Raw genomic sequence first — 16,479 nt, forward strand, 5'->3', positions numbered from 1 at the left:
ACATCGGCTGTGCTGCCCCCACTTAGAGCAGAGGACAACTCAGGGTTTTCCAGGAGAGCAGAGCAGGAGAAGGGTTTCCAGGCAGCAGAGACAACATGGGTCAGAGCTCTTAAAAAACAAAAACACACACACGCAAAAACTAGCTGGTTAGAGCATCGGCCTGCAAACTGAAGGGTCCTGAGTTTGATTCCAGTCAAGGGCACATGCCTGGGTTGCGGGCTCGATCCCCAGTAGGAGGCATGCAGGAGGCAGCCGATCAATGATTCTCTGTCATCATTATATTTCTATCTCTCTCTCCCTCTCCCTTCCTCTCTGAAATCATTATCTATCTATCTATCTAGCCATATATATATACACACATATATATATGTATTTATTTTAAAGTCTGGTATGGAATTCAGGGAAATGAGATTTATTAAATTGACTCTATTTCTTGCTTCACATTGTCATGGAAATTCTTATTAACCTGCCTCCTTTCTAAGATGTTCTCCCAGAATTAAAAAAAAATGGAGGGGGGGGGGAACAGTATCAAATTATTACGCATTTTTGAAATAGCAACATAATTAAAATATTAGAATTAAAATTTCTCAACTCCTGTGTACACCCACCCCCACCTCCACCGCGTGAATTTAGTGATTGTGAAAAGTAACTGTGGAACTTGGTAATGGAACCATCTGGTCGATAGAAGGATGACATTCTATGAGGCAGCCGCTGTGTCATGCGTCTTATCTGGCCTCCAAGAGGGGGCACCTGGAGGGGTGACCCAGTGGGTTGAACCTTCCCAAGTCACCCACTTTCTCCTTCTCTGGGTTCTGCAGCAAACCTGCCAATTAAGGTGGTGGTGTTTGTGTTGAAACTTCAAGTCACTGGACTCGGAACATAACTTCATTTATCTCATGCAGCTCCGCAGATGGAAACGACTCTCATTGCTCCCACATTGTCCTGATTTAAATCTGGGACCTGACGCTAGAGAGGAGGCTCTGCACCCTGTTACCCAGGCCCCGCGTTGAAGCTGCGCTTCTTTTGTTTGTGTTTCTCAGGGAGTTTTCTTTATTCTATTCCTGGCAGGGTCTTCGAAGAAGGACAGTTTTCTCTAGTGAATTAGTAAACAGTTATTTTTGAAAAATAATGTAGGGATATCTGAGCGTTTGAAGCATATGTGTATGTTTTTAGAAGAAAGTATTTTCACAAATTCACCAAAGGAAAGTACTTTTAGGGGGATTACTTAGAAAAACACAAATGTTAGACTAAAATATTGATTAAGTAGTAAAAATGTACCTCATTTAAGTAGGTGTTGTTTTTTAACTGAGTCATGCAACTCAAGATCTTGTTTCTGATTTGAAGAAGCACAAAAACACAAACACATTTTGTCTGATGAAATCATTTTTGGCTTTCCATAAAAAAGTCGTATTTACACATAAGGCAGAAATATAGAGCCAAACGGGTCTGGGTTAATAATGACAGTATGTTGAACTTGTATGTCTAATTATTTTTAAGGATAAGGTAAGCTTGCTTTTACCACTATTCTCTTTCATGTGACCTCAACTTTCATTTTTTTCCAGAAGGGCAATTGGAACAGGAAATTAGGCTTACTAAGTAATTGAACAATATTCCCCCATCCCCGTGTTGACAAACACTGGCTCACAAAACAGGAGCCAATGACAAAGTCTTGAAATAGCAGAGCACCTTCTCTGCACTTCCTGCCCAGCATCCTCCCCCCACCTCAGCATTGTGTTTTCATGAGCATTTCACACCACTGCTCATCCCTTGTTCCAGTCTTGACCCACTGACCTGAGAATCAAGAAAATGTCATGTTGGTGCCTACTAATTAGTGCGCACAGAGAGCCTTTGCATCTGGCCTTTCAACCTTCCCGAGGTGGGAGCACAAGCTGTCACCCGTGTCACGCAGGGAAAATGAACCTTTACCACGAGCTCTCTCTGCTTCGCAAACAGCAGAATAACTCCAGCTGAGACTAGAGATGAATATGCCGGTTAGGAAGAAATTAACCTAAAATGCACTACCGTTTGCATGATTGCCTTATCCGTGACACAGCACCGCCAGTGAAACACCCAGGATAGCACGTTGCGGGTCTGCGATTCTTACCAGACTCTCGCCGTGGCATCACACTTTTATTTCAATACCATCATCTGCATTTGGTGAAATAATTTTAGGGAAGGAACATCCTCTGGTTAAAATGTTCAGGTGCATTTTAAGGCATTTAAGTTTCCGTTGTTTCTGGACACGTTGGTGGGGATACTGCAGTTTGTTAGTGAGCATTTGGCTCGAGGGCTCATTAATCAGGGCTGTTGGGCCAAGGGTCTCCTGGGCCTTCTGGGTTTTGGGGGATCAGCTACTGTAATTAAAGGGATGAAATATATCATGGTCACAAACTTACCACATCAGACAATTGAGGGTTTCAAACTGGTAGAATTAATCTTTTTTTTTTTTCTCCTTAGGTGTTTAAGATAGAAGTGCTAATGAACGGAAGAAAACATTTTGTTGAGAAAAGGTACAGCGAATTTCATGCCTTGCACAAAAAGGTAATTCCGCGCCCCCCGCCCCCCTTTTCTCTGTGTGGCAGATGGTATAACGTTAGGACTGCTTTTGGGGTTCCTAAGAGCATTAAGAGTTCTTGGAACAGTATGATATCCTTTATCATGAAGTAAATTTCATTTGAAAATACATGACTTAGTCCTTTCAGGTGTGCTTTCCGAGTGGGTGGGTTTTCTGCTAAGATCTTGTACATGAGCAGATGTGAGACGGCAAGCTGTTCGCAGTGTGCTGTGCCAGGGATGGTAGGTTCAGAAAGAATAAAATCCAGACCCTGTTTTAGCCATGAAATATACTTAATGGTCCTTACAAAAGGGAAAGAAGAAAAGCAAAAGACTATTTTATTTTATAGGGAGAAATTTATTAAAATCAACTTATACTTGCATATACCCAGAAAAGACACCTGCCACATGTGTGTAAGGACTGTTTGGGCAACTTGTGAAAGAGGCTCGCTGCCTTTTGTTGAATTGGAAAGGCCACAGAATAGGACTGGCGTTTCATTAAAAGTCTGAGATAAAAGAGACAAAAATGTAAAAGGAATAGCTGAGTTTTGGGAGAAATGATCAGTAAAGAGTGGAAGAGTGAATACTTTCTTATTTTATACCAAAATGTAATGTTTTGCAGATTATAGATTATCATTGGGGTGCTGAAATTACTTTATTAGTAGAAATACCTCATGAAATTGACCAGAAAATCACTGTATATGAGTTATTGCAATTATTCTATTTTTCTTTCATGCATGCATATTCACATGCATGTATACATGAATATATATAAACACACATATGCACACATACGTAAAATGTATGGCATAATTTAATTTCCTCACTTTTGTCACTTAGGTAAGAAGTTAGGTGGGAAGATTTTAAGAAAGAGTCTATTCCTTTAATTTCATTAAACACATCTTAAATTCTCTGGGATATGGCAGAGCATAAATGATGTGATAATGTGCTTACTCTGTTTTAAAAGTTCTTTAGCATTTTTTATAATTAAATTTTCCCACTTTTTTTTTAAAAGGAGAATACCAGGTAGAGTCTTTTTTTTTTTTTTTTTTTTTTTTTTTTGAGACTAGGGTCTTGAGTGGAAATTTTAATAGGATATTCTGGAGAAATGAGTGAAACAAACTGTTTCCTTTAACCAGTTAACTGCCACGATATTTTGAATTTAATTAAAAAAGGTCCTCCGCTTACGTCTATAGAAGCTTACGGTGTACAAATAGTTAAAGAGGAGCTCTCAGTTACCTGTACACTCTTCTATTAGGATTCAATCACATTTAATTCCCCAATTAAAATTGTGTTACATCCAAGTTTACTTCCAAAAGCAACAGCACAGGTGAGCACAGGTTCAGGCCTGGTGTTGCCAGCTGACTTCACAAAAGCTTCAACCCAGAGGCAAGAGAAACAAACTTGGAGTGTGGGTTTCACGTCCTTCTCAAGAAATTCCGTTTTGTTTACTGTTTTTCGAGGACACAGATTCTAGAGAGATTTCCACTGGGTAAATCCTGCATTAAGTCCTTACAGTGAGATGAAAAGCAGAGCTCCGTCCCCAGCCCAGCTCTGATGACCAGGCAGCCTGTCACTGTGAGCCTCCTTCCTAACCTCCCAGGTCAGTGCCCAGGTGCCAGGCCCGACACAGCCCCGCTGTCCCCAGAAGATACTCGGGGACCAGCTCCACTCGAGGCACAGCCGGGTGGCTGCCGGCGAGGCCCGCCCGAGCAGAGGCTGCCACACTTCCTAGAGCGGAGGGTCGCTCACCCTCTTCTCTTCTCTAATACAGTTTATTTTCTTCTGCAGAAGAGGACCCTCTCCCAGGGATTGTAGGCAGTTCTTAGATACGCACAGACAGGAAAAAAACACCCAGATTTTCTAGGACTTCTCTCAATTTCTACAATCCTGTTAATAATTTTAGCTATTCTTATATCAGCAGGCCTAGTACAGTTAAGAGAATAGGAATTCTCAGATCTCTCAAGTTTGCATGTTTCTAGCAGCTTTGTTAAAACATCCTCACAGGACACAGAGGGAAAAAATAGCTTTTTGGAACAGAATTTTAGTTGGGAGACTCTCTAATCATATTTACTACAGAGCAGAAAGCAGCCGCTGGAAGGCTCCTTTACTTGCTCCATTGTATTTGTAGGAGATTTGGCAAAAGGGTAACTATGAAAGTACAGATAATGGTAGGGTGTAAAAACAAGTCTGTAATCTTGACTGTAAAATTGTGTTAAGAAGGATTGAAATGGGCAAAAAATTAGAATATATAAGCTTTACTGATATTGCTGCCAGATTACGTAACTTTATCCTTTTGTTAGAATTTCGGTGCCCCAGTTTCCGTATTTGAATTTTGTGATGTGCTTTTAATGTTATGTTTTTACATTAAGTGTTTTCCCTTTAAATGTAGTTAAATTTATTGTCATTTAAATTTTTTTAAAAAAATATTCAACTATTTCTGCAGTGGATGCAATTTGCTCTCTTGCCAGTGTCCTGATTTTTCTTACACTTTACGGTGTATCTATCACATGTTAAAAAAAGTGTTTAGCCAATGACTCCAAGTTAATTCTAAAGCAATATGGGAGCTATTAACAAGTGCTGTGCATTTGTATAATAATAGATGCATGGCTCTTCTCCATGTACCACAAACACACAAAAATGCCTCCTGGCTTATTGTCAGGCTAATTTTGATGCAGAAAGTCATTGCCCATTTGACAGTTCATCTGGTTGGCTGAAGAAAGTTCTGAATGATCATTATTTCTTCCAAACGTTTGTAATTGTCAATATTAAAATATGAAAATATCCTAATCATTTATACTTTTCTTAGGATTTCTTTTGAACTTTTTTGAAAAATTCAGGAGGTTTTAGTTTTTGTTTTCCTATGTGCATAATTTTCTTCCTCTCAAGTAATTAGGTTTACAAAGCTAGATCTTGCAGAAAATATGGGGGTTGGAGAAATAAACCAGTTACCCACACATATTTCTACTATCCCAATAGGATTCTTATTTTCCTTCTTTTCTTGCGTTTTTTAGTAAAACAAACACTGCTGTGCTCACCATGTCCCACGTGGTGGTAACACTGGTGTAGAAATGCAGTGTGCTGGCTCCGGAAGCAGTTGTTCCCCAGCCGGCCTTTACCTCCCTCCCCTCACTCATCAAGTCCTTGGAACAAGTCACATGATCATTCAGTGCCTCAGGTTCCCCATTTTTAGTATGGGACTAATTAGAGTACTAACTTCATTGACTTGTTTTACAGACTAAATGATATCATGCATATTGCACGGTAAACTTCCAATAATTGATAGCCTTCATTGCATATAATCCCCCCCCCCCCCCATATTCAAGAGTGTGTCCCTGAGCTAAATTACTAAGGAAGCATTTTCTGTCAAAGAGTATGGATATGTTTGCAGCTGCTGATATATATTGCCAAATTACTTTCTTCCAAAATGGTCTAGCGGATTTATAATACAAGCAGCAAGTGAGAAGGTAGCACAGCATCTAATCAGCTTTGAATATTACCTCCCCAAATGATATTTGTTTATTTAGCAAGCAATCTTTGTTGCCCTGTTGCTGTTGTAATTGGTATTTCTTAAGTTTGTTTATGATTCTAGGCCTTCTTTTTGGAATTCTGTTTACTTGCTTTCCCATTTATCTGCAGGGGTCTCAGTTGTTTTTGCTCGTTAGTTTGTGTGGCCTGTTAATAAAATATTAGCCATTTGCTGAAAGTATTTTCCACCAGGGACCTTTTTATTTTGGCTGTGATATTTATTTTAATTTACAAGTGGTTTAAATTTTTATGTTGTCTAATATGTCAATTTTTACCCCTTCAGATTTTAAGTAAGATTCGTTGTTTCTTCCAGAGCGATGATGAGTATTTGACTTCATTTCCTTTTAGTTTTTCTTGATTGGTGTTTTTCACAGTGTGAACTTTGGATCACCTGAATCAGAGCAGTGTTTACTGAAGGGCCGATCCCTGGGTATCGCCCAGACTCGCTGAATCAGCCTTTGTGATGGAGCCCAGTAATCTGCATGTTAAACCAGCCTTCCAGATAATCTTCATGCCTATCAACGTTTGAGAATTCCTCTGGAGTGGTTATATTTTTAGAGGTTTCTCTTAGACACAACCCTTGCACCCTCCCTCCATCACAGCACTGAAGCCACAAAGTTTGAAACCTTGGAGGTCTTTCGTACCTTTCTCTTACTTTCCATACCCAGAGTGTCATTAAGTCCTATTGGTTCGTTCTTCCAAATTTCCATTATATGCACCATTTCATTTTTCACTTATACACTTACCATCCTAAAACAGAGTCTTACTACTTACTTTATGCGAGTATTTCTTTAACTGTTTTTGATCCTGTCTTCTTATTCATTCTTTGCTGCAAATCAGTTTTTCTAAAACACTGTCTTCATCTTCATTCTTTGGTTCAAATATATTGAAGTGGGTCTGTGTTGTCTCCCAAATCATGGACAACAAGTCTTGAGGCCAATAATCTTTAACCCTGTGTTAGTACCCTGTTACTGCTGTAAGAAATCATCACAGACTTTGCTTTAAAACATACATTTATTATCTTACTCTAAGGGTGTCAGCAGGGCTACATTCCTTCCGGAAGCTCTAGGGGAGAATCAGTGTCCTTGCCTTCCCAGCATCTAGAGCAGTGGTTCTTAACCTTCTGGCCTTTTAAATACAGTTCCTCATGTTGTGACCCCAACCATAAAATTTTCGTTGCTACTTCATAACTGTAATGTTGCTACTGTTATGAATCGTAATGTAAATATCTGATATGCAGGATGGTCTTAGGTGACCCCTGTGAAAGGGTCGTTCGACCGCCAAAGGGGTCGCGACCCACAGGTTGAGAACCACTGGTCTAGAGGCTGCCCGCATTCCTTGGCTCCTGGCCACTTCTCCATCTTCAAAGCCAGCACTATCATCAATCCAACGTCTGCTTCCATCATCACATCTCCTGTCTCTTACTTGAGACTTCTGCCTCCCATTGAGATGACCTTGGACCCACCTGGGTATCCAGACTAATATTCCCATGCGAAATGCTTGCTGTACTCACATCTACGGAGCGCCTTTTGCCCGGAAGGTAATGCACCCACAGGTTCCAAGTATTCGGACATAGACATCTTTAGGGGGAACTGTTCCTTTATTTACCACAAGCCCCTTGGCCAGCCTTACTTCTCTCTGCTTCGCCTATGAAAACATCAACAGCAGTCCCCTTCCCCCTGTATGTGAACATCACCGTTTCCTGTCTTTGCCGTGCCGGACGTCCTTCCCTTTGTGTTCGCATGTATTCACACCAAACTAAAACTTCTCAGCTTCTCCTTCTTCCCTGTGAGTTTCTTCTATTCCCTGGTCTCTTTGTCCGTAGACTCCTTTCCATTTAGAATAAAGATTTCTACTTAAATTAAAAATATATCAGAGATGATTAAAACTTTGTTGTCCCCAAGTTTTTCTAGTTAGAAGATACATTTTTTTAAAGGTAGGGCTCACCCTGATTGGTTAGACACAGTTGGTTTGAGCATCATCCTGTGCACCAAAAGGTTGTGGGTTTAATTCCTGGTCAGGGCGCATACCAAGTTGCGGGTTCCATCCCTGGTTGGGGGAGTATGGAAGGCAACTGATTGATGTTTCTGTCTCATATCGAGGGTTTTTTTTTCTCTCTCTCTCCCTCTCTTTTTCTCCCCCCTCCCTTCCTCTCTCTAAGATCAAGGAAAATAAATAAATAATAAAATAAAATTATTTTAAATAAACAAATAAAATGAAAGTAGGACCCATGTCTTATCTTTTGTATCTTCCTCACCTCCTATTAGTGTTGGGCACATGTTAGGCATTAAATAAGTATTTGGCAAATGGGATATTGGAGAACATCACCGCACATATTTAGACTTACGGGAGGAATGTTTTATTGACAAGAACAGTTTTTATTGTGGGAGTTTAGTTCACTGCAACTTGAATTCCAGGGTACACTTGTGCTTCCTCTGTAGCTCTGCTAGTTAAGATGGGAAGACACCACCACCACACTGAAACCAAAAAAAACCCCTACCCTAGTCTTCTCGTTCATGTTTAGCATAATATTCTTTAAAAATAAAAGTTATAGGGTGCTGTCCCTATAGCCCAGCCCCGGCTGCGAGGGCAGCATGAGCCGTAACCTTGTAGGTGCTTTTTCCATGTCCCACAACTTCCGCTCAGGCCCCACCACCACAGCCAAGTGCCTCCCCACGTCCCCGGTGGGCCTTGAAGACAGCGTCTCCTCCCTAGGTCCATAGCCCGGGTGTAGAGCGAAAACCCTTTGCAGGCTCTGAGGAGATTTCACATGCCTTTCAGCGGTTTCCTGTCATTTGCAGCCACCTTTTATTCACAGGGGCTTCGGGGAAACACGGTGCTGGTTCGCTCCTGGATTAACTCTCCTCATTCCTGTTATTGTCTGCCTTTGGCTCGAGTAAAATATTGCATCCTCATATTTCATTTAATGGAGGACATATTTCAGAAGAACCAAAAAACTGCCATCTGGGGTTAAACCAGAACGCAGCCTGGTGTGTAGTATCTCTAAAAGGAACCCTGAGGCTCTAGGGGTGACAAGATGGAGTAAAAGATTGAATTTGACCCCAAATGTCCCTCATTCTTTCCTTAACTTTATTTTTCTTTCCCCATTCTCCTTTGTGTGCTTGGGGAAGCTATTTCTGCTCCTTCTGTGGAAAATGGGTACTGCAGTCAGTGCGTATGCGGCGGGTCTGTGCAGAGCAAGTTCTGTGGAAACTTCTAACACTGCAGGCGGGAAAGGGGTGGTCACGCAGGCGAAGGGGGCTGTGCTTGTGGTATCGGGGAATCTGCTGGCTCTCTGCGGGGATCAGGAAGGCCGTCCGTGGGCCGCAGCGTGGCCCGGACAGTTCATCATCGCCAGGAGTGGCAGGGGGTTATTTATCTTGTAAGCAGCTGAGCCCTCCTGGAAGCAGATCGTCTCAGGTTTGTCTCTCCTCATCTAGAGCAATTCATTACTCAACAGCAAATGCTGTCACAGCCCCCAGCAGCCGAGATGATCGGCTTTCTCAGTACCCCTGACATAAAGAAAAAGAAAAAAATGCTTTCAGTGCTCTATCTTCTCGATTAAAAAAAAAAAAAAAAAGGAGACAGATAATGGAGTTGATTTTCTCTTCTGCAATACAAGAAATACTGTGCTTCCTGAGTTAAAGGGACTTTATGTTTACATTGAAACCTACTAAGCTGATTTCCACAGAATAACAGCATTTTTCTTCTCTTGTTTTTGTTTGAGAAATACCTCAAATAGTGTAGAGACGTGGTATGCATTCTCTGACAAGCAAAAATTCCTTTCCTCCTCCTCTCTTTCTCTCTCCTCAATACTGGAGCAGTCTCCATCGGTACATAGCATGTATCTGCCATTCAACAAAATAAAACTTGCCTTTGACCCCATGTGTCCCTCCCTTGTTCGCCCCCTTGCTCTCCTTCTCTCTTAGTATCACTTTTTGAAAGAGGGGCCTACCCTCTGGCTTCCTACCCTTTTTACCCAGAGTCTTTTACTTTCCAGCATCAACCGCACAGTCTGATCATGCCCCTTCCAGGAGCGTTATCCTGACTCAGCGTACTGTTCCCCCCACTCCCTCCTCACCACTTGCCCTGCTCCTCTCCCCTGCCCCTCAGAGCTGGATGTCTCCTGCTCACGTGGGATTCGATTTGGCTCCAAGTGACTCTAGAGACAAAATAATGATGACGTTAGCAGACACACCTTTATTTTTCTCTCACATAAAGCCTGGGGCTAGTGGGGCAGTTTCATGATCATCAGGGACCCAGGCTCTGTGGCTTTGCCATTCTCAATAGGAGGCGTCCACCTCATGGTTGACTGTGACTGCTCCAGGTCTAGCCATTACATGGGCAGTTCAGCCAATAAGAAGGAGCGGGAAAGAAGGAGAGTCCTTCCCTTTAAGACCACTTTCTGAAGGCTACACATACATGTCTATGTACCTGCCTTTGACCAGAATCCAGTCAGAGGGCCACACCTAGCTTCAAGGGAGATTGGGAAATGTGTTTTTTATTCTGCGTGGTCATCTACCCAGCTGAAAATTTTGAGCTCTGTTCTGTAGAAGAGAGGGACAGTGGATTGGGGGAGAGAACTAGTGTTCTGTGCCACTTATCCAAACCTGACATCCTGCCACCAACAGGCAGGTCACCCAAAAATGACTGCCAAGTGAGGTCAAAAACCTTAAAACAGTGAAGGTCTTGGAGCCATTCTGATCACCTCTGCTTTCCACATACTCCTGCAGCCTTCCCCTTCTCCCACCCAGAGCCAGGACATAGTTCAGCTCACCATCATCTCTCGCCTGGACTTCTGCAGGGGCTTCTGACGGGTCTCCTTGCTTTGACTCCAGCCCCCTCACAGTCCATCTTGCTGGTAGAATCTCACATGGTCTCTTAAAGTAAAAATTGCAGCCGGTCATTCCCTTCCTCAAGAAATTCCATTTGCTTCCCATTTAAAATAATAGGCAAATTCCCGCCTTGGCCTCCAAGGCCCTACAGGGTCTGAGGCTGCCCCTCTCTGAACCTGTCTTCTCCTTTCTGTGTGTTGAACACCAGGCTTGGTCCTCCCTTCCCATTGCTCTGTCTTTGCCATAACATTCCTTCTCCAGCTCCTTACCCAGCTCCCTCGCAGCATGAATCAGGCCACAGACAGTCCCACCTCACACAGGCCTTCTCCTGCTGCCCCCAACACACACACCCTGCTGTTACTCACGGCCCTCACCCTGTGTTAGTAACTTGTTTATTTCTTATTGTCTGTTTCCTGGTATGTAAGCCCCAAGAAGGCAGGACTGTCTCTAGCACTGGAATCACACCTGAAAGTGGAGTGTCTTCTGTTGCATGACCTTCAGGGAATCTTTGCTTTCCCTGGGAATTATTATTATTTTTAAATGTTTTTAATATATATTTTTATTTATTTAGAGAGGAAGGAAGTGGGAGAGAGAGATAGAAACATCAATGATGAGGATCATTGATTGGCTGTCTCCTGCACGCCCCCTACTGGGGATCATGCCCACAACTCAGGTATATCCCCTTGACCAGAATCGAACCCGGGACCCTGCAGTCCGCTGGCTGACGCTCTATCCACTGAACCAACGCAGCTAGGGCTATTTTTAAATGTTTTTATTGATTTTTAGAGAGAGAAGAAGGGAGAGGGACAGAGAAATAGAAACATTGATGAGAGAGGAACATCATTGATCAGCTGCCTCCTGTATGCCTCCTACTGGAGATTGAGCCCACAACCCGGGCATGTGCCCGGACCAGGAATTGAACCTATGACCTCATGGTTCCTTGGTCAGTGTTCAACCCCTGAGCCACACCAACCAGGAATTATTTTTTTTAGTAGACAAAAGAATAATGTATTTTATCCTAAAATTTATCCATTCTGTCCATACTATCTACTGCATGAAATCAACCGTTTTCCGGGAGGCTCCTCTCTCCAAGCCCTCTGACCCTTTGCCCCAACATAGACTGGTGGTTCTCTAGGCCGCTGTGCTCAGCTGTCCTTGGAGTTCCCTTCCCCACACTGATGGGGCAGAGCTCTAAGGCCAAATCCTATTTTTCCTCTTTCTTGCGTTTATCCTCAGTTTTCTAGAATTACATGCTCAACTTTATGTAAAAGGAGACATGGAAGGTACATTTTTTGAGTCCTTGAAGGTCTCTCACACCTGATTAATGGTGCAGCTGGTTCCAGAAATCCATTTTCAAATTAGATCTCTGAAGCATTCATTGTCTAGCATTCACTGCTACTGATATAAGTCAGTTGCCAATGCTATTCTACTTTCTTTGTTTACCACCTGATCTTTTTCTGTTTTCTGTATGTCCTTGATGTTCGGAAATTTCAACAGATAAATGTTAGTAATTGTGGGTCTGTTTTTATGTATTATGCTTGCACTCAATGGATTCTTAATCTGAAGGCATACATAAGTCATAAAAATTTTATTCTTTGAGGAGTTTTTCTTATTCTTTATGGGAGGCTTATTAATTTTATATTAAGTCTCCTGGATTAATTCTATGTGTTTTATCTTTTCACCTGCCTTTTCTCTCATTTTGTTTATGCTATAGTACTTTGAGAGACTTTTATATTCTACCTCTTTTAATTTTTTTTATTTCTCTACTAGAGGCCCAGTGCATGAATTCATGCATGGGTGGGGTCCAGCCCACCCACCCCAATGTGGGCCTGAGGGGCAGTTGGCTAGCCGGTCCTGCCCCCAATCGGGGTGTTGGGGGCCAGTCGGGGGCCCGGCCAACTGTGGGGAGGGCCCGATCAGGGCCCGGATCAGGCTGGTTGGCTGCTGCAGTGCGTGTCATAGCCACTGGTCATTCTGGTCATTTTGCCGTTCCAGTCACTGGACTTTTATATATATAGATCATGGTTTTTAATTCCCAATGCCTGTTTCTTATTCTCTGAATCATTCTTTTTCATAGCAGCCTGTTCTTGTTTCATAGAAGCAATATTTTCTTATATCCCTGAAAATACTAGTCAAAATTTTAAAGATCTCTTCTGCTATTTGATTTATATAGTTTCCTTGGGGATTAGTTGTCCCATTTGTTTTTCTTGTCTTTTCGCTTTTATAGTGCTGCTTTGTGATGAAAATGATCCCAGAGTACCCATCCAATGAGACTATTTGTCTGGTCCTTCTGTAGGGTATGTCTGCTAAAGGGAATGAGGGGAGAGAGCCAGCTATTAGGCTGGGGACCCCATGAAAGCCATTATGTCTAGAATGGCTAAACCCTCATTCAACCCAAACACTTCTTTCATTTTCCTTAGGGACATTGACCCTTTTTTAATGGGGTGTAGTGTGTGTGCCAGGGATAAAACCAGGCTGCTAGTCACTCTGCTGTGGTGGGGGTAGAGTGCCTTTACAGGCTATGGCATGGTCTAATCCAGGGGTGGGCAAACTTTTTGACTCGAGGGCCACAGTGGGTTCTTAAACTGGACCGGAGGGCCGGAACAAAAGCATGGATGGAATGTTTGTGTGAACTAATATAAATTCAAAGTAAACATCATTACATAAAAGGGTACAGTCTTTTTTTTTTTTTTTAAATATTGATTTTTTTACAGAGAGGAAGGGAGAGAGATAGAGAGTTAGAAACATCGATCAGCTGCCTCCTGCACATCTCCTACTGGGGATGTGCCCGCAAACCCAGGTACATGCCCTTGACCGGAATCGAACCTGGGACCTTTCAGTCCGCAAGCCGACGCTCTATCCACTGAGCCAAACCGGTTTCGGCGGGTACGGTCTTTTTTTTTTCCAATAGTTTTATTTATTTCAAACGGGCTGGCTAGTCCCTCTTCTTATGCCAGTCTTGAGCACAGAGCCTCTCAGGGCTGCTAAGAAGATTGGAGTCCATACCCATTGTCATCCCCTTCCTGAGGGGGTCTGGGCTGGGCCTTCCTCTGCTCTGTTTTCTTCCTTGGCATGCTCCTGCTTTCTGTCTTTTAGAAAACCATTAATCTCTCACAAGGTGATGACCTCTTTCTCCCTGCCCTATTCTATTCATTGTTCTGTGCCCTATTCCCTTTGGCTTTCTTCCTTTTCTTTTTTTAATGTCTACCAGGATTAAATCCAAGTACATAAAACAAAAAGCCCAAATACCAGTAACCTTACAAAGAAGGTGGGAAGGGGTTCATTTTTTCCTTTTAACAAAAAACAAGTTTGGAGGTGGCCGGTGGGGGCTGTGTGGCAGCTCCAGGAGGCTGCCAGGCGCATGGCTCCTTCTTTCTTTCTGCTCAATCATCTGGAACATCTGGCTTCCACCTTCAGAGTTGCCTCATGGTGGCAGATGGTCGTGACAGCTCCAGCCATCACGGTCACATTTTATTAGGCAGGAAGCAGGTGAAAGGGGGTTAGGATAGAAAGTGCAAGCCAGCTGATGTTGCTTCATGTTTGAAGGGTTTTTATGGAAAGCCCTCCTCAGTGACTTCTGATTACCTTTGGCTTCCACTCTCTGCAAGGAAACTTGGAAAATTTAGCTTCTTAGCTAAATTTAGAAGACTACATTATTATTCCCAATAATATAGTTCTGTTGGTGAGGAGGATAAGAAGAACAGATTTTGGGTTCCAGCCCGCACTTTCACACTGTCATTGTAATAGCACTTCAGGTGTGGAGGGAGGAGGTACACAGGCTCAGCACTAGACAGACTGATCTTCGCATTTCCCAAGGCCCCTTCTTTTGCATCACGTGCAACAAAGTTTAGCCCAGAATGGTTAATGGTGAATATATGCTAATATATGGGAAGAATTTTGTATTACAGTATTAGCTTCTGGGATTTAACTGTGCATTTTTTAAGAGATTATTATGCTGTTTCTTTGCGTGTGTAGTAAAGGAGCAATCTCAGTAGGTTTTCCAAGTTCTTGATTAGAATATTCAAATTCATTCCATTTGGGGAGCAGAGTATTAGTTTCCTATTGCTGCTGTAACATGTTAACACAACTTTAGTGGCTTAAGCAACACAGATTTGTAGCCTTATACTTCTCGAGGTCAGAAGTCCAAAATGAGTTTCACTGAGCTAAAACCAAGGTGTCATAGGCTCTAAGAGAGAACCCATTCCTTTCCCCTTCCCAGCTTCTAGAGGTTGCCTGGGCTCATGACCCTCCCTCCATCATCAAAGCACGCCACTTCCAATCTCTCTGTCACTGTGACCCTCCTTGAGCCCAACTGGATAGTTACACTGAGCCCAACTGGATGATCTAGCATTTCTCATTGTGAATTCCTAATTTAATCAAATATTCAAAGTACCTTGATATGTAAGGTAATATTCACAGGTTTAGAATGTGAATATGGTAGGATACACCTGACACAGGTTTCTAACTCAACTTCCAATATAATTATTTTTCATTTATATGTTTCCTTAAAACTGCTGCCCTGAAAGGCTTAGCTGAGAACCATCATTCAGTTGTTATGAACAGAATTTGGACCTAATACTTAGGAATGTTTGAAGGAACAGCTTCTGTTTTTTTAGTTCATTCTATTATAAAACTCTCCAAATGATTGACCTAGCTCAGATGCATTTTAGGGTATGATGATCATAAACAATGGCATTTTGTTTTGCTTTTTTATATGAAAAATATGTAGAAAGACTTTCCATCAGAAAAGCACTTCATGAAACCAAAATTTCATTGTACTAATTGATTTTGGAAATTATAAACTTTTTTACTTTCTTTATAATTAGTGGACTGAACTTTTAATTTTTTAGAAAACAATAATTATAGTTTAAAATACAGACGATGTACAACAATAGCAACAACTACCAAAAACACAAAATTTTTATCCTGAAATCTAAACATTTAGGACCGCTAAGAATTTTTTGACTGATTTCCAGTGTTATCATATTTTACTCTTTCTTTTTATTGGAGATAACAGTTCACTTTTCTTATTGGCTCCCCCCTAATAATGTCTTCATAATTAAGATACATTTCCTGTACTTTTTGTTTGTTTCTGTCTTTATAGCTTAAGAAATGTATTAAAACTCCAGAAATCCCTTCAAAACACGTGAGGAACTGGGTCCCAAAAGTGTTGGAACAACGACGACAAGGCTTGGAAATGTATTTACAGGTAAGATGTGTTTAGATGCTCAATGACTATAGCATAGTTTAAATAGCCATTTATCTCAGTATTTTTTTCTCAGAACTTATGGGTGAGATGCAAAATACATGAAGCAACCAAACCATCTAGATTAAAATAAAGTTTAAAATTATAGCTGTGTTGTTGGTTGGTTCTTTTAGCTTAAATTGGGTTCTATTTAAAATTGGTTATCTGGATCAGGGAAGTGAAAATTTAGTAGAAAGGTAAAAACTGATGTTGAAAGGGTCTGTTTGTTTTTATAATTCAGCTCTACGAATAACTTTGTTTTCCTTTTTTTTTTGTTTTCCTCTCCAAGTTGTATTGCTTTCTTGTAGCCTGTCTTGC

The 16,479-nt window shown here is 41.7% G+C and overlaps 1 protein-coding gene across 4 annotated transcripts in view; it reads left to right on the forward strand.

Moving 5' to 3' along the window:
* Positions 1-16,479, forward strand: part of SNX24 (sorting nexin 24) — a 133,004-nt gene that overhangs the window by 66,213 nt on the left and 50,312 nt on the right. For all 4 annotated transcript variants that reach the window (XM_036309109.1, XM_036309113.1, XM_036309112.1 and 1 more), the window contains 2 exons: positions 2,458-2,541; positions 16,021-16,125. In XM_036309109.1, coding sequence (XP_036165002.1) covers positions 2,458-2,541; positions 16,021-16,125 — 189 coding nt within the window. The remainder of the gene's footprint in view (positions 1-2,457; positions 2,542-16,020; positions 16,126-16,479) is intronic.

The sequence above is a fragment of the Myotis myotis genome, unplaced genomic scaffold, assembly GCF_014108235.1.
Source record: "Myotis myotis isolate mMyoMyo1 unplaced genomic scaffold, mMyoMyo1.p scaffold_m19_p_5, whole genome shotgun sequence".
NCBI lineage: Eukaryota > Metazoa > Chordata > Mammalia > Chiroptera > Vespertilionidae > Myotis > Myotis myotis.